At 43.0% G+C, this 27,213-nt stretch overlaps 2 protein-coding genes across 3 annotated transcripts in view; both read left to right on the forward strand.

Moving 5' to 3' along the window:
* The first annotated feature begins 1,093 nt into the window (after positions 1-1,093).
* LOC132405041 (zinc finger protein 501-like) lies at positions 1,094-10,393 on the forward strand. Its single transcript, XM_059989747.1, has 2 exons — positions 1,094-1,172; positions 2,528-10,393. The coding sequence occupies exon 2, from the start codon at positions 2,537-2,539 to the stop codon at positions 3,686-3,688; it is 1,152 nt and encodes a 383-aa protein (XP_059845730.1). The 5' UTR covers positions 1,094-1,172; positions 2,528-2,536; the 3' UTR covers positions 3,689-10,393.
* A 6,293-nt stretch (positions 10,394-16,686) lies between these two features.
* The window catches only part of dym (dymeclin), a 361,807-nt gene continuing 351,280 nt past the window's right edge, over positions 16,687-27,213 (forward strand). Inside the window, exon 1 of one of the 2 annotated variants that reach the window (XM_059989749.1) lies at positions 16,687-16,805. The gene's annotated coding sequence lies outside the window, so the exon portion shown is untranslated. The remainder of the gene's footprint in view (positions 16,806-27,213) is intronic. The other variant, XM_059989750.1, reaches the window with a different exon arrangement.

Below are 27,213 nucleotides of genomic sequence, written 5' to 3' on the forward strand. Positions count from 1 at the left end.
CTCGTGGTCCAAGTTCGGAGGTCAACGACGCAAGCATATCCTGGGTGTTGGGGTCCCTGATGATGGATGCTGCTTTCCTCCGACAGTGTTTCTTGTTCATGAGCTCAGTGGTGGGGAGGGCCTTACTCCAATGGACTGGCTGTATCCACTACTTTTTTGTAGGGTTTTCTGATCATGGACATTGGTTTCCACTACATATCTATAGAGATTGTTGAAAGTTTTAGATGTCATGCTGACTTTTCACAAACTCCTAAGGAAGTAGAGGTGCTGCTGTGCTTTCTTCATAATTGCACTTACATGCTGGGCCCAAGACAGATCCTTTGAAATGATAACACTGAAGAATTTAAAGTTGCTGACCCTCTTAACCTCAAATGAGGACTGGTTGGTATCTATGCCTCTGATTTCTTCCTCCTGAAGTCAATAATCATCTCCTTGGTCTTGCTGACATTGAGTAAGAGGTCATTGTTGTGGTAGTACTTGGCTAGATTTTCAGTCTTCCTCCCATGTGCTGATTCATCCCTACCTTTGATTTGGCTTACAACAGTGGTATTGTCAGCAAACTTGAATATGGCATGGGAACTGTGCTTAGCCACAAAGTCAGAAGAATAAAGCAAAGGTGCCAATGCTTTTCTTTTGCTAGTGGGAGGAGGGGCGATCGTTGCTTGCTGCCACATGCGTGGAAGGAAGGGGAACTGGGGGAAACTTCGGGGTTCTAACTAGGTGACATCCATCTCAACGTTCCTAATGGTCTCCAACCCAACACAGCAAGGAACTGGTGTAATTTTATTATTGTCACATGTACCAAGGTACAGTACAGTGAAAAGGTTGTTCATACGGATCAAAGCATTACACATTGAGATAGAACCAGAATGCAGAATAGAGTATAACAGCTAGACAAACATAATGTTGGAACAGAAGAAATGCACTGAACAAAATGCCAGTTACTCTCGTCAGAAAGCACCTTTATAACGACCTTTCATTGGAACTTGAAGTGAACGGAGAGAAGCAATGGCATCATGCTCTACCCAGAGTGCTCGGCGCTGTGGAAAGTCTTGCATTGACAGAGCGAAAGCCGGACACGCATGCGTATGATCCGCCGTCCTCTGGACACGGTTGGAAGTGGAGGGGCGGACTGAGCGGCTGTTCGCCGGCTTTTCCTGCCTTGTAGCCGGGTGAGTCAGGCTGCTGTGGCCCTGAGCCACCGGTCAAGCCGGGGCCCTGTGGTTCCCGATAGTTTTACTTCCCCTAGGGGTGCGTGAGGTAGCGGAGAGGAGTCAGTGCCCGGCCGACATCGGCCTGAACCCCTTTACAGAGCCGCCATTTTAACCGCCTCCACCCCCTCACTCCTCCTCCGTTCCTACCTGCAAACCTCCGACCCTCTTCGCTCTCCATCCCTGCCTTTAAACTCCTTCCATCCCTCCTTCGCTCCACCCCTTCAACACCCTCTGTCTCCCTCCCATTCACACTGTCTCCTCCTCCTTGCTCTCCTCCCCTCCGTTACCGCGCGCGCCCTCCGGCCCTCGCCTCCCTCCAGCCCCTTTCTGAGAGGCTGGGATTTCTGACCACCTGGACCTGCCTACCATGTTAGATCCGTGTAGTCAACATGCATAGCCCTGCTTAAAGAGTAGTAGAAGCATGCTTGAATTGGGTTTCAAAGAGGAAGGTGTTGGATGTTTGAATGGACAGATGGGAATGAGCAGCTGCATGTGATAAGCAATCAACAGTGGAGTTTGCATCCCGGAGTCACAGAACACTACAGCACAGAAACAGGCCCTTTAGCCCTTCTAGCCCCCGCCAAACAATTCATCTGCCTGTTCCCATTGACCTACACCCAGATAGTAGTCCGCTATACCCCTCCCATCCATGTACCTATCCAAATTTCTCTTTGGTGTTGAAATTGAACCCACTTCTGCTGGCAGTTCCTTCTACACTCTCACCACCCTCTGAGAGAAGGAGTTCCCCATCAGGTTTCAACTGTCACTCTTAATCTATGACATCTAGCTCAAGTCCCACCCAACCTCATTGAAAATTACATATTTACATTTACCCTATCGATACCCATCATAATTTTATATACCTCCATCAAATCTCCCCTTATTTTTCTTTGATCTAGGGAATAAAGTTCAACCTTTCCCTATAACTCAAATCCTGGCAACATTCTTGAAAATTTTCTTTGCACTCTTTCTTTCAATCTTCTTTGCATCTTTCCTGTAGGTAGGTGACCAAAACTGCACACAATACTCCAAATTAGGCCTCACCAATGGCTTATAAAACTTCAACATAACATCCCAATTCCAGTACTCGATACTTTGATTTATGAAGGCCAATGTGCCAAAAGCTTTCTTTACTGCCCTATCTACCTGTAACACCACTTTCAAGGAATTATGGATCTGAATATTTCTCTTACAGTAACTACATTACATTGTTGTTTGATTCATGATTATTCTGTGGAATTGAAAGTGTAGCCCATATAACTTTTAAATGCTATGTAGCCACATGCTAGGCAATAATTGTGATGTACTTTTAGGAGGTGCCAATGGAAGACACACAGCAACTAGATTCTTCGGCTCTTCAGGCGACTGAGGTGCCCACAAACGAGATCATGTCAAATGTTTCCAAAGGGTCAGAACGTCGGCAACGTTCCCGGAACGGACAGAAGCTCTTCATTTGCTCTGAGTGTGGCAAGAGCTTTAACAAGTATTCACACCTCAAATTGCACCTGCTGGTACATACAGGGGAGAAGCCCTTCAAATGCAGTGTCTGTGAGAAGGATTTTAATCACCCATCCAGCCTCCGGAAACACGAGATCACGCACACAGGAGAGAAGCCATTCAAATGCTCTGACTGTGAAAAGAGTTTTAACGACTCATCAAATCTGTCCCGTCACAAACGCATTCACAGTGGCGAGAAGCCATTCAAATGCAACATGTGTGAGAAAGAGTTCACTTACTCTCACCACCTATTATCACACCAGCGCACGCACACAGGAGAGAAGCCATATCAGTGCCTGACATGCAAGAAAGAATTCAGCCAGTCCTCCTCATTAATGATGCACCAGCGGACACACACCGACAAGAGGCCATATAAATGTGCTGCCTGTGGGAAGAAGTTCCAGTTGTCACGCCATCTGATGAGTCATCATTGCACACGTGCAGTGGAAAGCCCACTGGAATACAAGAAAGAATTCAAGAGGGATTCTATTTTGGGAAGACCTAAGAGGCTAATTACACCAGAGCTGCTATCTAAATGTACCTTTTGTAGCAAGACGTTCCGTCTGTCACACAACCTGAAACATTTGCATGGTGGTGAGAAGCCATATCAGTGCTCCGCGTGCCGGCTCAAGTTCAGCCAGTGCTCGGCTCGGATGGTGAAATATCAGCATGGAGGGGAGAGACCATATTTGTGTTCCATCTGTGATAGAGGCTTCAAGGGCCCGAGCACACTGACACACCCCATTATTACAGGCAGCAGCTCTCATCACTGCATTGGCTGTGGAAAGAGCTTCAAGAACTCATCCCCTCATCTACAGCATCAGGCTGTGCACGTGGAAGAGAGGCCATACAGACTTGCTGGTTACAGGAAGAGCTTCAAGCATGCGTACAAAGGGTGCACACAGTTTATCGAGCCGTCAGAACATTCACATAAAAAGGACAAAATCCAAATGTATGAGATGCAGGAAAACCTTTAGAGACTCTATCAAACTGTTACTTCACCAGCATATCAAATACTTGAGATCTTGTTATCCACTTTCCCAAACCAGTTTTTTTTAAAGAGGTACAGCACAGTAACAGGTCCTTCTGGGCCAACAAACCCAAGGCGCCCATTTACACCCATGTGACCAATTAACCTAACAACTGGAATGCCTTTGGAAGGTGGGAGGAAAGCAGAGAGCCTGGGGGAGACCCACATGACTATGTGGAGGGTGTGCAGACTCCTTACAGACAGTGGTGGGAGTCAGAGCTGGGTGGCAGGTGCTGTAATAGCATTACACTGACCACTACACTACCATGCCACCCAAAAAAGAGATTCTGCAGATGCAGGAAATCCAGAGCAACACATAAAAAATGCTGGGGGATCTCATCATCCTGATGAAGGGTCTCGGCCCAAAATGTCATTTCCATAGATGTTGCCTAACCTGCTGAGTTCCACCAGCCCTGTGTGTGTGTTACCCCAAAAAAAGAAAAGTTCAGTTATGGTCAAAATTACCTGGATGAGACATTGGATCCCAACAGTTTCACATGTCCTGCCATAAGATGACACAGGAGTTGCAATGTGCTTTTTCGGATAAAGTTTTGACCCATTGAAAATATGGGTTAAGACATTTTGAGTAAGCTAAGCATGTGTTCATTTCAGTGTAGTCAATTTCCTGGGCACTTGCTTACAAAAAACTTGGACTAGTTCTCACATTGACTCTCCCTTGGTTTGTTAGCTATCTGTAACTTTTTTGGTGTAGAGTACTCCATATTGACCCATGCCTGGGACTTTCATGGGTCTCATGTCATTACTGTAAGGCAGTGTTTCCCAAAGTAGGTGAGATCGTGCCCCCACCCCCGGCACCACAGGGCGTTGGAGGGGGCTTGGTAGCAAGGGGGCAGCAGAGGGATTACAGCCTTAATATTAAAAAAAACTTAACAGTTTTTAATCCTCAGTGTCTCATAATTAATTATAATGATCATGTAATCACCACATTTCTTGCTAACCCACCATTCTCTTAAGAGTGGTGAATCTGGAATTCGGTGCCATAGGCAGCTGTAGAGGCCAAGTCTTTATGTATTTAAGACAGGGTGATGGATTCTCAATTAGACAGGTCATGAAGGGATACAGGGGTAAGGCAAGAGGTTGGGGCTGAGGGGGAAAATGGATCAGCTATCGTGAAATAGCAGAGCAGAGTCAATAGGCCAAATGGCCTAATTCTGCTCCTATATCTTAAGGTCTTATGTTATAGGACACCAGTATCTAATAATGGCTTATAGTTTTTGTGCTTAGGTCTATGGGCTGCCAAGCATTCAACAAGTGATGTATCTTCACCAGATCTGCCTTTTTATCAATAGAGACTCAGAATCAGGTTTAATGTCACTGGCAAACACCGTGAAGTATGTTGTTTTGCAGCAGCAATGTATTGCAATACATAAAAAACCTATAAATTACAATAAGTATATATATATTTAAATTAAATATGTAGTGCAAAAAGGGAGGGAAAAAAAGGTAGTGTTCATGGTTCATTCCATTCAGAAATTTGATGGCAGAGGGGAAGAAGCTGTCCCTGAAATGTTGAGTGTGTGTCTTCAGGCTCCTGTACCTCCTCCTCGATGGTACCAATGAGAAGAGGGCATATCCTGGGTGATGGGGTCCTAAATGATGGATGCCATTTTTCTGAAGTATCACCTTTTGAAGGTGTTTTCAATGCTGGGGAGGATAGTGCTCATGATGGAGCTGGCTGACTGAGTTTACAACTTCCTGAAGGTTTTCTGATCCTGTACAGTGGCCCCTCCATACCAGACCTTAGAACACTCTCATGGCTTTCATTTCATTGCTTAAGGTATAGGACTCCAGTATCTACAATGAAGGCCTATAGTTTTTGAGCTTGGGTCTGTGGGCTGCCAAGCGTTCAATAAATGATGCATCTTCACCAGATCTGCCCATTAAGACAGATGACTCCATGAGTAGATGGTGATTCTTTTGCTAGAACTTTGGATCAAGAACTGGGTTTACCAGGTGGTCGTCTTCTTAAGCCCATTACCCCTATTGGGACATAGGCCACCCTCAGCAGCTGTCTGATATCTTTATCCTGGGCCAGTCTTTCTTGTCTCCGGGTGTAGCCATCTCTCAGATCCTTCCTCTGCCAGAGGTGAGGTCTCTGGAGCTTCTGTTGGTGTTCCTGGAGCACTGGGTGGTTACTAGCCCCATACCCAACTGTCTTGCAGCTGAGGTTCGGACTGTCCGAGGCAGAGTTATTACCAGGTTGTGCTCTCTTTTCATTTCTGCTGAGCCATGATGGGGTTGCTGGACATCCACCCTGAATGGCTCCAAGTTAGGGCCAATGTTTGATCATTTTGTTACCGCTGAACAGGTATTTATACGGCAATTCAGCTCCTTCCTAAGTCTGCCCAAGTCATTTTCTTCGAACGATTGTTTTACTTTTCAGGGAATATTGTTGAAATATGCAGGAAAGAATTTGGAGAAATAATGAAAAACATTGGTGTTGGCAGCAGTGGTATTTTACTACTGGTGCCAACGTGCAGTAGGAAAAATTCAGGAGCTGCATTTAAAAAAAAATATATTTTGCTTTGTATGATGTGTGGTAAATCTAAGTCATTATCATGAACCGTAGGTGGTTTCTTTTTTTGTTTTATGCAATTCAGTGTTTAGAAAGGAAGACTTGAATTCTGCTCTATGGTAGGAATGCTACACACAAGCACAGACATAGATGCACACCACAGGCACACGCAGAATCCTGAAATCCTTTCAAAGTAAATATATGTTACCATAAACAACCCTGAGATTCATTTTCTTGTGGGCATTCACATTAAATACAAAGAAACACAATAGAATCAATGAAAAAACTACATACAAACTGTACAATTGCAAAAAAAAAATGCTAATAAATAATATATGGAAAACATGAGCTCTTGAGTCCTTGAAAGTGACTCTGTAGGTTATGGGATCAGTTCAGAGTTGAGGTGAGTGAAGTTATCCATGCTGATTCGAAATCTTGATGGCTGTGGGGTAATAACTGTTCCTGAACCTGCTGATGTGAGACCTAAGGGAATACTGTTGAGAATTAGACATTTCCATTCGTTTTAGTGAAAGGAGCAAAGAAAATATTTAACCAATGTGATCTATCTGTATTGATTCCTTGAATGTGTCTATTTTGGGGGAATTTACTTCTTTATAATCACATAGATGAATCCGACAACAAAGTGTAACAGTGAACCCTTAATCTGGCTGTTTGTCAACTTTACATCTGTATGCATGGGCTGAAAGGAAACTGTTCGTCATGGTATCTTCAAATGCGCAAACACCAGTACACCTCAGATTATGTCCCTGAACATAGAACCACAAGAACATTAGTATACTAGGAGCATGCTTGGCGTGTTCTTTGACAGAGCAGCTATGTTTAGTTTTGAGTGCAAACTTTATCTCTAACGTGACAATTTCCTCATCCACAAAACACCTATCCCTTGAAAGTGATGTTATGGATAAATAGGGTCATAAAGGAGCTTTAGGCACATTGGCCTTTTACAGGGTTACATTGAGTGTTCTGCGTAGTTCTGGTCACGTACCTACAGGAAAGATACCAATAAGATTGAAAGAGTGCAGAGAAAATTCAAATTGAGTATAGGAGTAAAGAGGTCCTTCTGCAGCTGTATAGGGCCCTGGTGAGACCCCACCTGGAGTATTGTGTGCAGTTTTGGTCTCCAAATTTGAGGAAGGACATTCTTGCTATTGAGGGAGTGCAGCGTAGGTTCACAAGGTTAATTCCCGGAATGGCGGGACTGTCATATATTGAATGATTGGGGTGACTGGGCTTGTATATACTAGAATTTAGAAGAATGAGAGGGGATCTGATTGAAACATATAAGATTATTAAGGGGTTAGACACGCTGGAGGCAGGAAGCATGTTCCCGCTGATGGTTGAGTCCAGAACTAGAGGCCACAATTTAAGAATAAAGGGTAGGCCATTTAGAACAGAGATGCGGAAAAACTTTTTCACCCAGAGAGTGGTGGATATGTGGAATGCTCTGTCCCAGAAGGCAGTGGGGGCCAAGTCTCTGGATGCTTTCAAGAGAGAGTTAGATAGAGCTCTTATAGATAGCGGGGTCAAGGGATATGGGGAGAGGGCAGGAACGGGGTACTGATTGTGTATGATCAGCCATGATTACAGTGAATGGTGGTGCTGGCTAGAAGGGTCGAATGGCCTACTCCTGCATCTACTGTCTATTGTCTATTAAAATTTACAAGCTTTTGAGACTTGAGGACTCAAGTTTTAGGGAAAGGCTAATGAAGTTAGGATTTTATTCTCTGGAGCATAGGAAAATGAGGGGGTATTTGATAGAGGTATACAAATTTATGATAGATGTAGATAGGGTAACAACAGGATTTTTCCACTGAGGTTGGGTGAGACTAGAACTAGATGTTATAGGATAAGGGTAAAAGGTGAAATATTTCAAAGGAGGAACCTGAGGGGGAACTATTTCACTCGGATGCTGGTGCAAGTGTGGAACAAGCTGCCAGCAGAAGTGGTAAATACAGATTCAATTGCAACTTTTAAGAAAGGTTTGGATAGTTACAAGGATGGGAGGAATATGGTCCAGGTGCAGGTTGATGGGACAAGGCAGGATAATAGTTCAGCATGGCCTAGTTGGGCTGAAGGGCCTGATTTTGTGTTGTAGTGTTCTGTGGCTATTTCATTTTTAACTACATTTATGGAACCAGGTTCTACCTTTTCAAATAGCATATTCTAGACCTTGGCACCAATTTCTTTTAAAGGAAAGTTATCTGTCCATCTCTGGATTGTCTGTCAAATTGTTACTATTTTATGACTGACTCACTTGGTAGAGTGAGTTTTTCTTCAATTCTCCTAAGACCCTTCCTCAGATGAATAGTCTCTGTAATGTCAGGTATCTCTTTAGACTCTTTGAGTTTTGGACTTTGTATGTTATCTGTAATGTTATGCCTGTAGTATCCCAACTGAGACCAATATATAGTAGTAACTTTTGAAATTGGTTCATTGTTGTCACATGCACAGAGATACATTGCAAAGCTTGTCTTGCATACTGTTCATTCAGATCAACCCATTACACAGTGCACTGAGGTAGAACAAGGTGTAACAGTATGAAATGTAACAACTACAGAATAAAGTGCAATGTAGGTAGATGATGAGATGCAAAGTTATATTGAGGTAGCTTGTCTTATACTAGGGCACCAGTCAATTGTGTTAAATTAGTGGGGTAGAAGCTGTCTTTGAGGCTGGATTAAAAAGTTTTAGAGAGTAGATTAGTAAATAATAAAGTAGTTCTGTTTTCTATTTATTGTTTTATTAAGTAAACCCAGGTAAACAACTACTGATTTGACTACTGTAGCAGTTTGCCTTAAGAATGTGTATTTATTTGCTGATTACACATTTCATAGAAAACCTACAGCACAATACAGGCCCTTTGGCCCACAATACTGTGCCAAATATGTACTCTAGAAATCACCTACCCACAGTCCTCTATTTTTCTAAGCTCCATGTACCTATCCAGGAGTCTCTTAAAAGATAGGTATTAATTTTAAATAATTTACAATGAACTTCATCTGCCATGCTGTGTGTATTTTTAAAAAAACTAGCTTGCATCTGTTCTCACCCCAGTATACTACTTTGCGAAGTTATTTTATTTAGAGGTACAGTGCGGAATAGACTCTTCCAGCGGCATTGCCCAGCAACTATTGATTTAACCCTAGCCTAATCACGGGACAATTTACAATGACCAATTAACCTACTAACCAGTATGCCTTTGGACTGCGGGAGAAAACTGGAACACCGGGAGGAAATCCACATGCACACAGGAAATAATGTATAAACTTGCTTACAGAGTATGCCAGAATTGAACTCTGAATGCCGACTCCCTGAGCTGTAATAGCATCATGCTAATGACCATGCTGCCATGGTGGCTTTTTGGATTGTTAACAAACAGATCTGTAAGACAGGAGCAGAATTAGGCCATTTGGCCCATCAAGTCTGCTCCTCCATTCAATCATGCCTGCTCATTTCCCCCCACCCCTCCTGAAACTCACTCTCCTTAACCTTTGATGCCATGTTCAATCAAGAACCCACATGGTCACAGGAAGAGCACACAAACTCTTTACAGACAGCAGCAGGAACTGAACTCGGTCACTGGTGCTGTAATAGTGTTATGCTAACCACTACACTACTGTGCCCCTCATAGTGACTCCCTGTAGATCTTATTAAATGCTTTCCAATAGCCATAAACACACTAGTTTGATCAACATTTTTTCCCTGACGTCTCTTTACATAATCTCTCTGTATGGAGTTCTCCTCGTGACCATCTGGGTGCCATGGTAATGTAGTGGTTAGTGTGATGCTATACAGCTTGGGGCATTGGAGTTGGGAGTTCAATTCTGACGACATCTGTAAGGAGTCTATATCCTCCCCACGGAATGCCTGCGTTTTCTCTGGGTGCTCTGGTCCAAAGGCGTAGCAATTAATAGGTTAAGTGATCATTGTAAATTGTCCTGTAATGAGGCAGGGGTTAAATTGGGGTTATCGGTGGTGGGGCTCAACGAATCTCTGCTTGCTCTGCTGTATTCACGTTCTCATCAAATTTATTGTATCTGGGCTGTTAATTTCCAGTACCTCCATTTTTAGGCTGAATAAATGTTTTTCACCTTTTGGGTAGTTGTAATCTCTCTCAACCCCTCTCAATCCAGCTTATTTCTTTGCTTCTTGCAGTAATGTTGAATGTATTCCTCCAATAACAGATGACTTGCCTATGTTTGGTGATTGCTTTGTATTACACTCCTGTCTGAAGCTACTCACTCATTGTAACTTTAATATTGCCCACTCTCCTTACAAAGGCATGCAGTTTAGATCATACCAGGACACAGAACACTGTAGCACAGTACAGGCCATTCAGCCCTTTCACCCTAGTTCCCAACGCTCCTACCATTGTTTTCCACCATCCATGTGCCTATCTAAGAGCTTTGTTAAATGCCCCTAATATATTCACCTCTATCGCCATTCCTGGTAGGGCATTCCATGCACTGACCACTCTGTGTAAAGAACTTACCTCTGACATTCTCCTATACTTACCTCCAATTACCTTAAAATTATAACCCGTCAGATTAGACATTTCTGTATTGTAAACATGAGATTCTGTAGATGCTGGAAATCCAGAGAAACAATGCTGGAGGAACTTAGCAAGTCAGATAGCATCTATGGAAAGGAAAAAAGAGTCGATGTTTAATCAGGACTATTTATTTATTAGCCATTATTGGTTTACTTTTTAGTTTTACTTATTTAGTATTCCAGCCGTTGATTTTTCATGAAGATTACACTTTTAGTCCTTAATTGAGGACTACTACTTTTCCTCCCCAACCTCTTGCACATTGTGTAGATCTAACCCCAAATTCCATAAATCGACCATCATTGGAAATAAGCAGATGCTGGATAAATCTGCTGAATCATTTCTGTGGTGAAAAGTAAATGCTTTACAATTGGTAGCCACTTAACTAGATACAGGAATGGAACCAGGTGTGGTTTGCTGCTGTAGCCCATATTCCCATTCAATGTGTTGTGCATTCAGAGATGCTCTTCTGCACAACACTGTTGTGGTGCACGCTTAATTTGAGTTACTGTCACTTTACTGTCAGCTTGAACCTATCTGGCTATTCTCCCTGACCTCTCAAAGTGTTTTCACTCACAATTGCTGCTCACTGGATGTTTTTAGTTTTTCACACCATTTTCTGTAAACTCCAGAGATTATGGTGTGAAAATCCCAGAAGATCAGCAGTTTCTGAGATACTCAGACCACCTCATCAGCACCAACAATCATTTCATGGTCAAAGTCACTTAGATCACATTTCTTCCCCATTCTGATGTTTGGTCTGAACAACAACAAGTCTGCATGTTTTTATGCACTGAGTTGCTGCCACATGATCAGCTGTTAAGATAATTGCATTAATGAGCAGGTGTACCTAACAAAGTGGCCTCTGAGTATTTTTAAAGGAGACTGGAAGAAAATTCTCCCAAGCTATTGCGGCAATTTTATTAATTGACAAAATAAGCTCAAATGTTTAAGGGAAGATGCGTTTTTCAGCATGGCTTCATTGGGAATGTTCTTGCTTTGATGGAAGGTTAAATTTAATGACAATTGGGGCAGCACAATAATAAGAGCAAACACTGAATTGGCTGAATTTCTTTTTTGAATGCTTGAAGTGTGTGTGTATATGCGCACATATACACACACACAATAAGTGACCCATTTATAGTGGATGGGAAGTACTCCTTTTCCTTAGCTGAGATCAATATCTAGAGAGGTATGAATTAAAAGTAATTAGTAAAAATATTAGAAATGAGTTAAGGTATGTTTTTTCCCCAGAGAATGCCAGGAATCTGAACTGTATGAGTGCAGGATTTCACATTGCATTTAAAAAAGCTGCTGTTAATGTTTCAAAGTGGGAAATGGGATAAAACTTTCACACACAATGGGCTGAATGGGCTGTGATCTAAAATTCTTTGATTCTATTGCAACATTATATAAGCTGGCATTTTTTTTTCAGCAGAGATGTCAAGTCAATTACACTTCTGTCTGATTACAAGCAGTAAAGCTTTGATGGACTTACTATGTTAAAAAATAAAACATGGATTCACTTGGCTAAAGAAAACAAATTGTACAATTACTACCAAGTTGTGCTTGGGATGGGCATAGAGTTCCACTCTGAGGATACCCACAAGATCAAAATATTTTCCAGTGATGTATATATGTAAACTTTAGAAAATGAGTGCACTGTGGGTGTATATTCACTCTTGTAAATGGCTATTGTGTTGCTGAGTTGAATAGTTCCTGCTCAATGCATGGGAGGCCTGAATTCAAAATTGCAGTAGTTCAGTGGTAAAGTCGTTTATTTATAAGACCATAAGACATAAGAGCAGAATTGGGCAATTTGGTCCATCGAGTATGCTCCTATATTCAGTCATGGCTGATTTATTATCACTTTCAACACTGTTCTCTTGTCTTCTCCCTACAACCTTTGACACCCTGACTATTCAAGAGCCTCCCAACCTCTGCTTTAAATATACCCAATGACTTGGCCTCCACAGCTGCCTGTGGCAATGGATTCCACAGATTCACCATCCTCTGGCTAAAAAAATCCCATCACTGTTCTAAATAGACTTCCCTCTGGTCCTAGACTCACCCACGAGAGGAATCATCCACTCTATCCAGGCCTTTCAATATTCAGTAGGCTTCAAACCCTAAAGGATTTAGGTTCTGACCACCTCAAAACTAATGAAAGGCCTTTGATTTTTAAAATCTTCTTCCGTGATATCACTCTGTGTGTGTGTGTGTGTGTGTGAGAGAGAGAGAGATAGGATCATAGAGCACTACAGCACAGAAGCAAAGTCTGCTTATCCAGTTGAAGCTGAATTATTAATCTACCTAGTCCCATTGACCTGATTCTGGACCAGAGCCCTCTATACCCTCTCATCCATGTACCTATCCAAACTTCTCTTAAATGAAAAAGAAACGCTTTCCCAGCATATCTGATAAATAAACTCTTATCGGGCCTCCAGCCAGGTACGGACATCGATTATAACTGATGCTTCAATGAATCATCTTTGATGAAGAAGCCAGAGCTTGACATTGAAACGTCGGTTATAATCAATGCCTGCACCCAGCTGGAAGCCCGAGAGAGTTTATTCTTTTAAATGTTGCAGTCAAACCCGCATCCACCAATTCCACTCGGAGCTCGTTCCACACTCGCACCATCCTCAGAGTGAAGAAGTTCCCCCTCAGACTTTTTACCTTTCACCCTTAACCCATGGCCTCTAGTTCCAGTATCACCCAACCTCAGTGGAAAAAACCTGCTTGCATTTACTCTCATAATTTTGCATACAAAATTGGAAAACTAGTGTGTGTAAACACTATTAGGGCATCATGGTGTCGTGGTTAACATAATGCGGTTTACAGTGCCAGTGACCGGGGTTCAACTCATGCTTCTGTCTGTAAGGAGTTTGTATGTTCTCCCAGTGACCACATGAGTTTCCTCCGGGTGCTCCTGGTTCCTCTCAGATTCCAAAGACATAAGGGTCAGTCGGCTATTTGGTCGCATGGGTCTAATTGGGAGGTGCAGGCTTGCTGGACCAGAAGGACACTGGAAATCCAGATCAACAATTACAAAATGCAGGCAGCATCTATGGAGAGGAATAAAGTGCCGATGTCTAGGGCCAAGATCCTTCATCAGGTCTATGTATGTGTGAATTTTCTAGACTGATAAATTTATTCATTGCCACCCTACCCATTAAATTTAATAATTGCATGTAATTTTTGCAAATTCAGTAATTGCATGACCCAGTCCTTGATTGAAAGAAACCACTTTCACGTTGCCAAATTTTCCTTGGGCACCTTATACTGAGTGTTCTTAAACTGAAATACAGATATACAGGTAAAGAAGGAAAGGCTATTGGGTCTATAGGAATTTATTAATTTTTTTTAACAGATCAATTTCATTTTCCTGGAGGTGTAAACATTTATTTTGCGTTGACCAAAGGTTGCAATTTATGTGCCCTGCTCAAATAGCTCCAAAAATGTGTGATTATGTCAAAAGTTCAAAATGAAAATACCCTCCTTCAAATTTACAGCTACCTTTAATACTAGATAGAGGGCTAGTAATACTACATAATCAGAATTAGGTTTAATATCATTGTCTACTTATTGAAATCTATCGAATATTGAAAGGCCCAAATAAAATATATGTGAAAAGGATGTTTCCTGTAGTTGTTTGGGTGGGGAGTGGGGGGGACTAGGACCAGAGTGGCACCCATTTACTGCAAGAATGATTCAGCCTGTATTCCACCAGGAGTGCTGTCGCAAAACAAAAAAAAACTCATTATATAAGACACACTTAGTATTTAAGGAACAGCTTCTCCCCTTCTGAACAGACCATGAACTCTTCACTGTTTTTGTACTAATTTATTTTTACAAATATATCTTATTGTAATTTATACTATATGTATTGTACAGTACGCTGCCGCAACAAAGTCATGACAATAAACCTGAGCAACACCCACAAAATGCTGGAGCAACTCAGCAGACCAGGCAGCATCTGAGGAAAAAAGTGCAGTCAAAGTTTCGGTCTGAGACCCGGGAAACAGATAAAGAGTAGATTTAAAAGGTGGGGGGGGGGGGGGGGGAGGGGAGAGAGAAACACAAGGTGAAAGGTGAAGCTGGGAGGGGGAGGGGTGAAATAAAGAGCTGGGAGGTAGATTGGTGAAAGAGATACAGGGCTGGAGAAGGAGGAGTCTGATAGCAGAGAAGAAAGAAAAGTGGAGAGGAGCACCAGAGGGAGGCAATGGGAGGGCAAGGAGATAAAGTGAGAGAGGGAAAAGGGGATGGGAAATCATGAAGGGGGACATTACCAGAAGTTTGAGAAATTGATGTTCATGCCATCAGGTTGGAGGCTACCCAGATGGAATGTAAGGTGTTGTTCCTCCATCCTAAGTGTGGCCTCATCCTGACAGTGGAGGAGGCCGTGGATGGACGTATCAGAATGGGAATGGGAAGTGGAATTAAAATGGGCGACGACTGGGAGATCCCACTTGTTCAGGTGTTTTGAGTGTAGATGCTCGGCGAAGAGGTCTCACCAATATACAGGAGGCCACACCGGGAGCACCGAACACAGTGCATGGCCCCAACAGAATCACAAGTGAAGTGTCGCCCCACCTGGAAGGACTGTCTGGGGCCCTGAATGGTAGTGAGGGAGAGGTGTAGAGGTAAATGTAGTACTTGTTCTGCTTCCAAGGGTAAGTGCCAGGATGGAGATCAGTAGGAAGGGATGAATGTACAAGGGAGTTGGGCAGGGAGCAATCCTCTTGAAAGCAGAAAGTGTGTGTTGGCTAAGAGGGAAAGATGCGCTTGGTGGTGGGATCCTGTTGGAGATGGTGGAAGTTCCGGAGAATTCCGGTTGTGGAGGCTGGTGGGGTGGTGGGTGAGGACAAGAGGAACACCATCCCTGGTAGGGTGGCGGGAGGATGGAGTGAGGGCAGATGTGTGTAAAATGGAAGAGATGCAGCATTGATGGTGAAGGAAGGGAAGCCTCACTCTGTGGGCAGATGCGGTGGAGACGGAGGAATCGAGAGAAGGGGATGGCGTTTTTAACAAGTAACAGGGTGGGGCGAGGTGCAGTCCAGGTAGCGTCCGTGGATTTTTTAATAGATATCAGTGGATAAGCTGTCTCCGGAGATGGAGACAGAGAGATCGAGAGGGGGGAGGGAGGTGCCAGAAATGGACCAGGTGGTAGTTGGAGGCGAAGTGGATGATGTTCAGCACGGGTGCGGGAAGCAGCCCCATGCAATCGTTGATGTAGCCGAGGAAATGTGCGGGACGGTCACCCGTGTAGGCTTGGACGTAAACTGTTCCATGAATCCGACAAACAGGAAAGCATAGCTGGAACCCATGTGATTGCCCTTTTGTTTGAAGGAAGTAGGATGAGGCAAAGGAGAAATTACTGGAAGTGAGGACAAGTTAAGTCTGGAGTCCAGAAAAATAAAGGAGAGCTTTGAGGACTTCCTGATGGGGGATGGAGGTGTATAGGGACTGGACACCCATAGTGAAAATAAGATGATGGGGTCCTGTTCGAGGGGTAAGTAAGAAGAGGTGTTTGAGAGTTGACGCTGGTCCTCAGCAAGGTAGTGTCAGTTCGCCAGAGTACTGCAGCACCTCCCTTATCTGCGGGTTTAATGGTTAGGATTGGTGCGGAGGGAGGTTGAAGTAAGAGAGAGGAGTGTGGAAGTCCAGGCGGCTAATGTCCCGTCGGCAGTTATCGATGAAAAGGTAAAGACCAGGGCGGGGTGGAGGGTCGAAGATGGGAATAAACCCGATACCGATATAAACGGAAAGACTACAATTCCCAGAGCACCCAGGGACTCGACGCGGTACGTGCGTCTGACCAGCCCGGTGCGAGTGATGCAGGCGGTGTGACGTGGAGGGTGCGTGAGAGGGACGGCGGTTGGAGCGGATGCTCAGCGGTCCGAGCATCTCGTGGGAACCTGATCGCGTTCGACGGGCTGAAGGGCCGACAGGCAGGTAAAACCGCCAGAACAGGCACCGGGTGCTCCCTCGACGTCTGTGTCCCCGGCAAGAAAGGGGAAGCAAGGGGAGGGGCGGGGCGGGGCGGGGCTGGACGGGCCGACACGCCGGGCCTGTGGGAGCGAGCGGGAGGGAGGCTGGACCGGGTCGCCCCAGCGGCTGAAGGTTCTGATAATAAACATAATTCTGATTCTAGCAAGATTGAGCAAAGACTACAGTTCCCAGAGCACACAGCACAGCACCTGGTTCGCAATCGTCCGGCGCTTCAATGTTTATTTAGCAACATCATTTCCCCCGAATTATGACCCCCGCCAACGTCAGGGAAATTAGTATTTTCAGTTCAGTCTATTGAATCCTTGTTTCTATCTTACTTCTGTATGATTAACAACACGCTCCCAACATGACAGCCGTATAATCAGCATGAGACTCATTATCTTTGACAGATGTGAAATGTATTGCTTTGAGGCTGCAGTGCAGTGCAGACTTAAAACATTACTGTAAGATTCAAGATAGTTTAATTACATTTCCAGTAAACAAGTATAAAGGAGAACGAAATTATTGTTACCCCAGATTCGATGCAGCACAAAAAACAAGATGAAGAACACAATAATAGAAAAAAATACCAAAATAAATATAGCTTATATGCATAGATGGTATTTCCTTAAAGTGATGCTAGACACAGGAGTGTCTGAACATGAGGTGACTCTGGCAGGAATTGATAAAGTGGTGGTGGTAGGGTTTGGAGAAGTGGGTTAGTGGGTGAAGGTGTTGATCAGCCTAAGTAATTGTTCTTTGAGTCTGGTGGTCCTGGCATGGATGCTATGTAACCTCCTCCCTGATGGGAGTAGGGATAAACAGTTCATGAGCTGGGTGGGTGGGATCCTTCATAATATTACTGATCCTTTAAGGCACGTTTCTGCATGTATGTCCTTGATGGGGTCCCCTCTCCCTGGCAGTTCAAGGTGCTGATGACAGCTGGAGGAACATCAAGGACATATATACAGAAACGTGTTGAAAATGGTCAGCGATCATTGTGTTCATTCAGCAACCTCACTTCCCTTGAATTAACCAAGACCCCTCCCACCCCTGCCCACACACCAGACCGTCAGAGATAACAGTATCTTGAAATAAATGTCTTTTACCTGCACTACTTTATAATTTCTTGTCAGTCATCTTATGTACAGACACTCCTGTGCCAAGTGTCACTTTACGGACATACAATCAAAATCTATGTTTTTAAGCTATTTTATGTATTTATTATGTTCTTTATCTTATTGTGTAATTTGTGCTGTATTAGATCCAGAGTAACAATTATTTCATTCTGCTTTACACTTGCGTACTGGAAATGACACTAAACAGTCTTGAATATTGAATCTGTAAAAACTGACAGTGAATGTCTTTAAGTTGTACAAAGGAAGAGGGAGGTTTAAATGAACATAGGTTCCTGATGAGAGAATGAGGGTGAGTTATGGGGACTAGGAAACGACAGAGGAGGAAACAGATATGTTGCATTATTCTTTATAGCAGGATGTAAACATTCCATTAATTTGAAAGTATTAACAAGATAGAAATTAATTACCATCGCTTGAAAATTTGTATTAGGCAAATTAATGAGGCTAAAGGATGCCAAGTCTGCAGGACCTGATAGTTTGCTTACGGGACTGTGTAAATAAGTGGCTATGGAGATAGTGGATGCAGCAGTTATAACCTTTCAAAGTTCTTGAGAAGTACTGTACCAGAAATCTGGAAGCCTGTCCATGTAATGCCCTAAGTGAGAAAAGTAGAGACAAAAAGCAGACAATTGTTGATTTAGTAGCAATTACACTCTGGGTCCCCGGAGTGAGAGGCTTTGAGAGTGAAAGGGCTTTGGCTCAACAGGCTTCGGCAGTAACGGGATGAGGCAAGGCAGTGGTTGATTGCAACAGGAAGTAGTATGTGTGTGAGGCCGGTTTTCTGTGGTCGGTGTCAGATGTGGGAGGTCCTGGTGTCCTGGACGGCCACATCTGCACCCGGTGCATCGAGATGCATCTCCTAAGGGACTGTGTTAGGGAACTGGAGATGCAGCTTGATGACCTTTGTCTGGTCAGAGAGAGTGAGGAAGTGATAGAGAGGAGTTACAGGCAGGTGGTCATACCGGGGCCATGGGGGACAGAGAAATGGGTCACAGTCAGGAGAGGGAAGGTGAAGAGTCAGGTACTACAGAGTACCCCTGTGGCTGTACCCCTTGACAATAAGTACTCCTGTTTGAGTACTGTTGCGGGGGGGACAGCCTACCTGGGGGAAGCAACAGCGACTGTGCCTCTGGCACAGAGTCTGGTCCTGTGGCTCAGAAGGGTAGGGAAAGGAAGAGGAAGGCAGTAGGGATAGGGGATTCTATAGTCGGGGGTCAGACAGGCGATCCTGCAGATGCAGGTGTAACCCCTGGGTCGCCTCAGGCTCGCTCAGCTCGTTCTCGTCTAGGGGTAGCAGCCTTCACCCCCGCCAAACTGGGTAATCAGCTGGTGTGGACGCTGTGTGATGTCCCCGCCTCGCCCAAAAACAGACAGTACACCATATGCGATTAAATGAGTACAATTTATAAAGGTTACTATAACTAAGTGATTAATAACGATACAGTATATATGAAGAAAAAAATAAAAAAAAAGGCGCCAAACTTATCAAAGTCCAAACCACTTCGTGCACAACTGTTGGAACTCAATTACTGAAGTCTTCTGGCCACCATTCGATCCCCTCCGAACTCCTCGACTCGCAGCTCAGGACCCTCCGAAGTGGTCAACCAAGCACATCTAGCTTCATCCCCTCTCCTCGGAGTACCTCCTGGCCTCGGACCCCCGCTTGGGGTCCATTCCTCGCCCAGCTTACAGCATTGCGTCCTCTCTCACAACCCCTCACGCTGATCTCCCCAAAAGCCGGCCAACAATAGCTTACAGACTCAGAAGAAAGAACAACATTAATCCCAATTGGTTTACAAAGGAATACAATTCTCGTTATCAGTAAATTTTAACCCAAACAAGCTTCCAGCACTCTCTCGCAACAAAGAAGCATTCTTGCTTTTAACAAGACAATGAAGCCATTTTGATTACATACACAGTAACAAAGAAAAAAGAAGAAACCCCCTTTCCTGCTAGTTAACAAAACAAAGAAGCCCTTTTGATTACATACACAGTAACAAAGAAAAAGAAGAAACCCCCTTTACACAGGAAAGAAACTCGGATGTTAGTTTGCCTCCCAGGTGCCAGGGTCCGTTATGTTTCTGACTGTGTCCAAGATATCCAAAAAAGGTGGGAAGTTTAGGGGAGACATCAGGGGTAAGTTTTTTACACAGAAGGTTGTGAGTGCCTGGAATGACTTGCCAGGGATGGTGGTGGAGACTAAAACATTAGGGGTATTTAAGAGCCTCTTGGACAGGCACATGGATGAAACAAAAATAGAGGGTTATGGGGTAGTGTGGGTTTTGTACTTTTTTTGAAGGATTATATGGGTTAGCACAACATGGAGGGCTGAAGGGCCTGTACTGTGCTGTAGTGTTCTATGGTTCTATCCTCGTTCTATGTGGAGGATACTTGCCTCATGGTCAACGCAAAATGTGAACGCATAATGTGAATAGTTAATTAAATGGAGAAAATAGGGATACGTTCCAAAGGGCTTTGTAAGTATGTTTTATTTGTAATTTATTCACATTTTCATACCAATACGACTCAAAAGCAGTACCTCAAGACAACATTTGTTTTATATTTGATCAATTTAAGGTAATATTCAATGTAATAAATCATAGAAAGTTAACATACTGGGGTGTACAGTACTCACCAACAGTGACAGGTGTGTTCGCTCTGGGAGATGAGTGGTTGCTGTGGTGTTGGGCAGCTTTACATGGATAAGGTGGATGGTTGTGGTCGTCAGGATCATATCAAGCACAGTAAGGAAGAGTCATAGAACTCTTAGAACTGCATGCAGCAGGAGAATACACTGGTTTGAAGAAAATGGTGAGGGTTGTTTGCTTGGCAAAATTTTGTTTTTCAGCATAAATTTGCTTGTAGGGAAGAAGGGTTGACGGCAGGGAACGACTGAAATGCTGACTCCATTCTAAACGTGGGTCCATGTCCATCGCCATTTGTGCCACGTGTTCCAACTTCCACCATTCCCTCACCGTTGGGAAACTCCTGGGATTTTCAAAATCGTCTGGTGCTTGCAGCATCTGAGAGATAGTTCGCTGTAAAAAAAAACGCCTTGAATGTGAATCACACCTTGTGATGCAGTGATGTTATGTTAGGTGGCAGGAAACGCACTGTTACGTTAGGATGAATGCTGTCCAAATGGTTAGGATGGGCTGGCGCATTGTCAAGCAACAAAAGAACTTTAAAGGCAAGATTCTGTTCCCGACAGTAGCGTCCCAGAGCTGTGTTATCTTCACCTGATGCCGCACTGTTATTTCCAACTTTTTTTCAAGTGTTGAAGTGGTTCTGTGCCGCTCGGCTGATGGCCCAGGACATGACATCAGACGCTTAGGAGGCATAGTTAAATATTTAGAGCACAAAATCACTGCACCGTAGGTAAAACCAACAAAAGTTTAAGAGCGCAGGATTGCACATCTACACCTTGCCAAAACCAATGCGAGACTGGCAGGAGTGAGACTGTGAGGCATGCGCACGTGACTTGTATTGGCGGGAAAGCGGTGCTCCTCGCATAACTGTGAATCTGCATTGTCTGAAGACGCAAATAATGAGGATAGGGAGTATTGAAAAATATGTTAGTCAATTATTGAGTAGGTTGAAGAACATTACAGGACAGAGCAACAGATGTAAAATGCTGGAGGAACTCAGACAGCATCTATGGAAATGAATAAACAGTTGAAGTTTCAGGCCAAGACCCTTCATCAGGACATTACAGGCCCTTTGTCCCATGATATGTGCTGACCTTTTAACCTACTCTGTAATCAATTAACCCCTCCCTCCCACACAGCACTCCATTTTTCATTAATCCATTTGGGAAATCATAATCTGACAAAGCAGAATCCGCACACCATCATGAGGAGGAAATTGCATCTGACAGGCTGAGATTGTGTTGAGGAAGCATTGGACAATTTGCTCACAGGAGAACTGGAAGATTTAATAGACTCAGTGGCACTTTGTTAGGTCCACTTGTTCGTTAATGCAAATATCTAATCAGGCAAACAGGCGGCAGCAACTCAATGCGCAAAAGCATGCAGACATGGTCAAGTGGTTCAGTTGTTGTTCAGACCAAACATCAGAATGGGGGAAGAAAGATGATAAAAGTGACTTTGATTGTGGAATGATTGTTGATGCCAGATGGGGTGGTTTGAGTATCTCAGAAACTGCTGATCTCCTGGGATTTTCATACATGACAGTCTCTAGAGTTTACAGAGAATTGTGCAAGAAACAAAAAACATCCAGTGAGTGGCAGTTCTGTGGGTGAAGATGCCTTCTTAATGGGAAAGGTCAGAGGAGAATGTCCAGATTGGTTCAACACAGTGCATCAAGCCTTGAAGTGGAATGGCTACAGCAGCAGAAATCTACACTGGGTTCCACTCCTGTGTCTAATGTGTAGCCTCTTCCCTGATGGGAGTGGGACAAACAGTCCATGAGCTGGGTGGGTGGGATCCTTCATGATGTTACTGACCCTTTTTGCGCGTTTCTGTATATATGTCCTTGATGGGATTCGCTCTCCTCGGCAGTTGAAGGTGCTGATGACAGCACAAACTGTCAGCAATCGCCCATTGCTTGTGTTCATTTGGCAACCTCATTTCCCTTGAATTAACCCCCCCCCTCCTGCCCCCATACCAGAACTTCAGGGATATCAGTATTATAATTTCTTGTCAGTCACCCTGTGTACAGACCCTCCTGTGCCTAGCGTCACTTTATGGACACACAATTGATATATGAACATAAGTTATCTTATGTATTTAGATTTATTGTGTTTTTATTGTTATTGTGTATTTTTTTGTGCTGCATCCTATCCAGAGGAACAACAGTTTTGTTCTCATTTATACTTGTGTACTGGAAATGACATTTAACAATTTTGATGATTAATTATAGCTTCTAACGCGACGGCTGTATCGAGCATGAGGTTTATTATCTCTGACAGATGTGAAATTCATTGCTTTGATGCTGAAGTACAGTGCAAAAATTACTATAAATTACCAACTTAAACTTTTAATTATTTCTGTATGATTAATAACAATCTTACAACATTATAGTTGTATCATTAGGATCAGGTTTATTAATAAATTTTAGTGCAAAAACAGAAAATTACTATAAGTTATAAATATAAGTAAACAGTTCAAAAGAAGAATATCGAGATAAGAAACAGTGAATAGCCAGAGACTTTTTCCCAGGGGGTATAATTTTAAAGTTTGAAAGTTCAAAGTAAATTTATTATCAAAGTACATATATGTCACCATATACCCTGAGATCATTTTCTTGTGGGCATATGCAATAAATTGATAATAGAGTAATAACCATAATAGAATCAATTTAAAAAAATGCACTAACTTGGGCCTTGAATCGGTGTGCAATAGATAGCAACTGTGCAAATCCTAAAAGAAGGTAATAATAACAATACATAAAATAAATATAGTTAAAAGCTGCAGAGGGTTGTAAAGTTAGTCAGCTCCATCATGGGCACTAGCCTTTATTGTATCCAAGTCATCTTCAAGGAGCAGTGGCTCAAAAAGGCAGCTTCCATCATTAAGGACCCCCACCACTCAGGTCATGCCCCCTTCTCATTGTTATCATCAGGAAGGAGTTACAGGAGCCTGAAGGTACACACTCAGTGATTCAGGAACAGCTTCTTCCCCTCTGCCATCAGAGTTCTGAATGGACATTGAACCCATGAGCACTATCTCATTATGTTTTTATTTCTGCTTTTGCATTACTTATATGTATAACAAATAGTTAAATGTATACTTACTATAATTCAGTTTTTTCCCTATATTATCATGTGTTACAATGTTCTGCTGCTGCAAATTCAACATATTTCATGACATATGCCAGTGATTTTAAACCTGATTCTGATATTGAGAACATGAGACAAGTCCTTTGAAGTGAGTCCATGGTTGTGGGAACATTCCAGTGTCAGGGTGAGTGAAGTTATCCCTTTCAGTTCAGGAGCCTGATGAATGAGGGGTAATAACTGTTCCTGAACCTGGTTTGTGTTAATCCTGAGGCTCTGCTCTTGATGGCAGTAGTGAGAAGAAAGCAATTCTTGATTGGTAGGGATCCCTGGAGATGGATGCTGTTTTTCTGCGACATAACTTTCTGTATATGTACTCAATGTTGGCTAGCGTTTATCTGTGATGGACTGGGTTGGATTTCTTGTTCAAAGGGATTAGATGAGGAAAGTTTAACGGGGATGTCAAATGTGATTTTTTTTTACACAGAGAATGGTGCATACAGTTACATTAGAGATATTTAAGAAGCTCTAGATAGGCAGGTGGACGATAGAAAAATGGAGGGTTACTTAGGAGGAAGTGTTAGATTGAGCTTAGAGTGGGCTAAAAGTCAGTACAACATTGTGGGACTTCTGTGCTGTACTGTTCTATGTTTACGGGTTATTCAGATATTTGATGGTGGGAAGAAAGTTGTTCTGGAATCATTGAGTGTTGGTCTTCCGGCTCCTGTACCTCCTCACTGAGGTAGGAATCAGAAGGGAGCATGTCTTACATGGTGAGTGTCTTTAATGATTAATGCCACCTTCTTGAGGCACTGCCTGTTGAATATGTCCTCCCTGGAATATGTATGGAATAGTTTTTAAGATAAAATGCATTTTTCTCTAATTTTACATTTATGGATAATGGTATATGATTTCTGGTTGCAAAGTCAATTAAGTGTTAGAAGTGATGCTGACATTTAGAGTAATACTTTTAGAGAATGATGAGGCGGGGTGATGTTTCCTTGCAATTTTTCAGATACCTTAAGGAAATTTATCCAAAGAATATGATTGCTAGATACACACAGTGGTCAATTTATTAGGTACATCAGAACACTTGCTCATTTATACAAATATCTAATCAGCCAATCATGTTGCAGCAACTCAATGCCTAAAAATATGCAGACATGGTCAGCTATTGTTCAGACCAAACATCAGATTGGGGAAGAAATGTGATTGAAGTGACTTTGCCTGCAGAATGATTGTTGGTGCCCGACAAGGTGGTTTGAGTATCTCAGAAACTGCTGATCGCCTGTGATTTTCACACATAGAAATCTCCAGAGTTTACAAAGAATGGTGCAAAAATTTACAAGAAACATCCAGTGAGTTTGCGAAAATTCCTTGTTAATGAGTAAGGACAGTACAGAATGGTTCAAGATGACAGGAAGGTGACAGTACTCAAATAACCATGCATTACAACAGTGTTGTGCAGAAGAGCATGTTTGAATGCACAACAAGTTGAACCTTGAAGTGGATGGTCTATAGAGGTAGAAGACCACAAATGTACACTCAGTGGCTACTTCATTTGGTGGTTGTTGACTTCAGGAGGGCACGGAATGACCACTTCCCGCTGAACATCAGCTCTTTGGTAGATATCATTAAGACCACCAAATTTCTTGGTGTTCATCTGGCAGAGAATCTCACCTGGTCCTTCAACACCAGCTCCATAGCAAAGAAAACCCAGCAGCATCTCTACTTTCTGCGAAGGCTGAGGAAAGTTCCCCCCCCCCCCCCCCAATCCTCATCACATTCTACCGGGGTTGTATTGAGAGCATCCTGAGCAGCTGCATCACTGCCTGGTTTGGAAATTGCACCATCTCGGATCGCAAGACCCTGCAGCGGATAGTGAGGTCAGCTGAGAAGATCATCGGGGTCTCCCTTCCCGCCATTACAGACATTTACACTACATGTTCCATCTGCAAAGCAAACAGCATTATGAAGGACCCCACACACCCCTCATACAAACTCTTCTCCCTCCTGCCATCTGGGAAAAGGCACCAAAGCACTCGGGCTCTCACGACCAGACTAACATTTTCTTCCCCTAAGCTATCAGACTCCAATACCCAGAGATTGGACTGACACTAACTTACTGCCCTCTACTGTGCCTATTGTCTTGTTTATTATTTATTGTAATGCCTGCACTGTTTTGTGCACTTTATGCAGTCCTGGGTAGGTCTGTAGTCTAGGGTAGTTTTTTTTCTGTGTTGTTTTTACATAGTTCAGTGTAGTTTTTGTACTGTTTCATGTAGCACTGTGGACCTGAAAAACATTCTCATTTTTACTGCGTACTGTACCAGCAGTTATGGTCGAAATGACAATAAAAAGTGACTTGACTTACTAAGTGTATATCATGAAGTTACATCTCTGCTGGAATTAACAACAAGACGACAGAGATCTTCAGCTGGAATTTTGGAAGGAAAACACGTAGTTGTAGCGATCATTATTTTGCAATTTTGAAAGCAGTTGTGAATCATGTAATACTTAAAGACAAGAATAATAAAGAACTTGACTGAGCTGCTTTCTTTGATTGTATTAGCTATGACATGGCGTAGACAAGAGTAATCATCTATATTTTTCTATATTTCCCTGCAGAAGTTGTAGGGGCCCAAGCAGAGGTATTTAAAGTGTCTTAACCACAGGTGAGGTGCCAGATGATTGGAGGATAGCTAATGTTGTTCTGTTGTTTATGAATGGAAGAATGGAGAAGCACAGTCAGATAACAATAAACTTGAACATGAGAGACTCTAAGAATAAGCTAGGAAATTACAGACCAGTAGGCATGACATCAATTGTGGGAAAGTTATTGGAAGGTAGTCTAAGGGACCAGATATATAAGTATTTGGAAAGACATGGAATGATTAGGGATAGCCATCATGACTTTGTGCATGGTAGGTCATGTCTAACCAATTATATAGAGTTTTTCGAGGAAGTTACTAGGAAAGTTGATGAAGGCAGGACATAAACTATATGGATTTTAGCAATACCTTTGACAAGGTCCCACATGGAAGATTGAATTGAATTGACGTTATTACTTACATCCTTTACATACATCTTTTTACGAAAAATGATCTGGATGATGGGATGGTAAATTGGATTAGTAAGTATGCCGATGATACTAAGGTAGGAGGTGTTGTGGATAATGAGGTGGGTTTTCAAAGCTTGCAGGGAGATTTATGCCGGTTAGAAGAATGGGCTGAACGTTGGCAGATGGAGTTTAATGCTGAGAAGTGTGAGGTTCTACATTTTGGCAGGACTAATCCAAATAGAACATACAGGGTAAATGGTAGGGCATTGAGGAATGCAGTGGAACAGGGAGATCTAGGAATAACAGTGCATAGTTCCCTGAAGGTGGAGTCTCATGTAGATAGGGTGGTGAAGAAGGCTTTTGGAACGCTGGCCTTTATAAATCAGAGCATTGAGTACAGAAGTTGGGATGTAATGTTAAAATTGTACAAGGCAT

This window comes from Hypanus sabinus, chromosome 14 (genome assembly GCF_030144855.1).
Source record: "Hypanus sabinus isolate sHypSab1 chromosome 14, sHypSab1.hap1, whole genome shotgun sequence".
Lineage (NCBI taxonomy): Eukaryota > Metazoa > Chordata > Chondrichthyes > Myliobatiformes > Dasyatidae > Hypanus > Hypanus sabinus.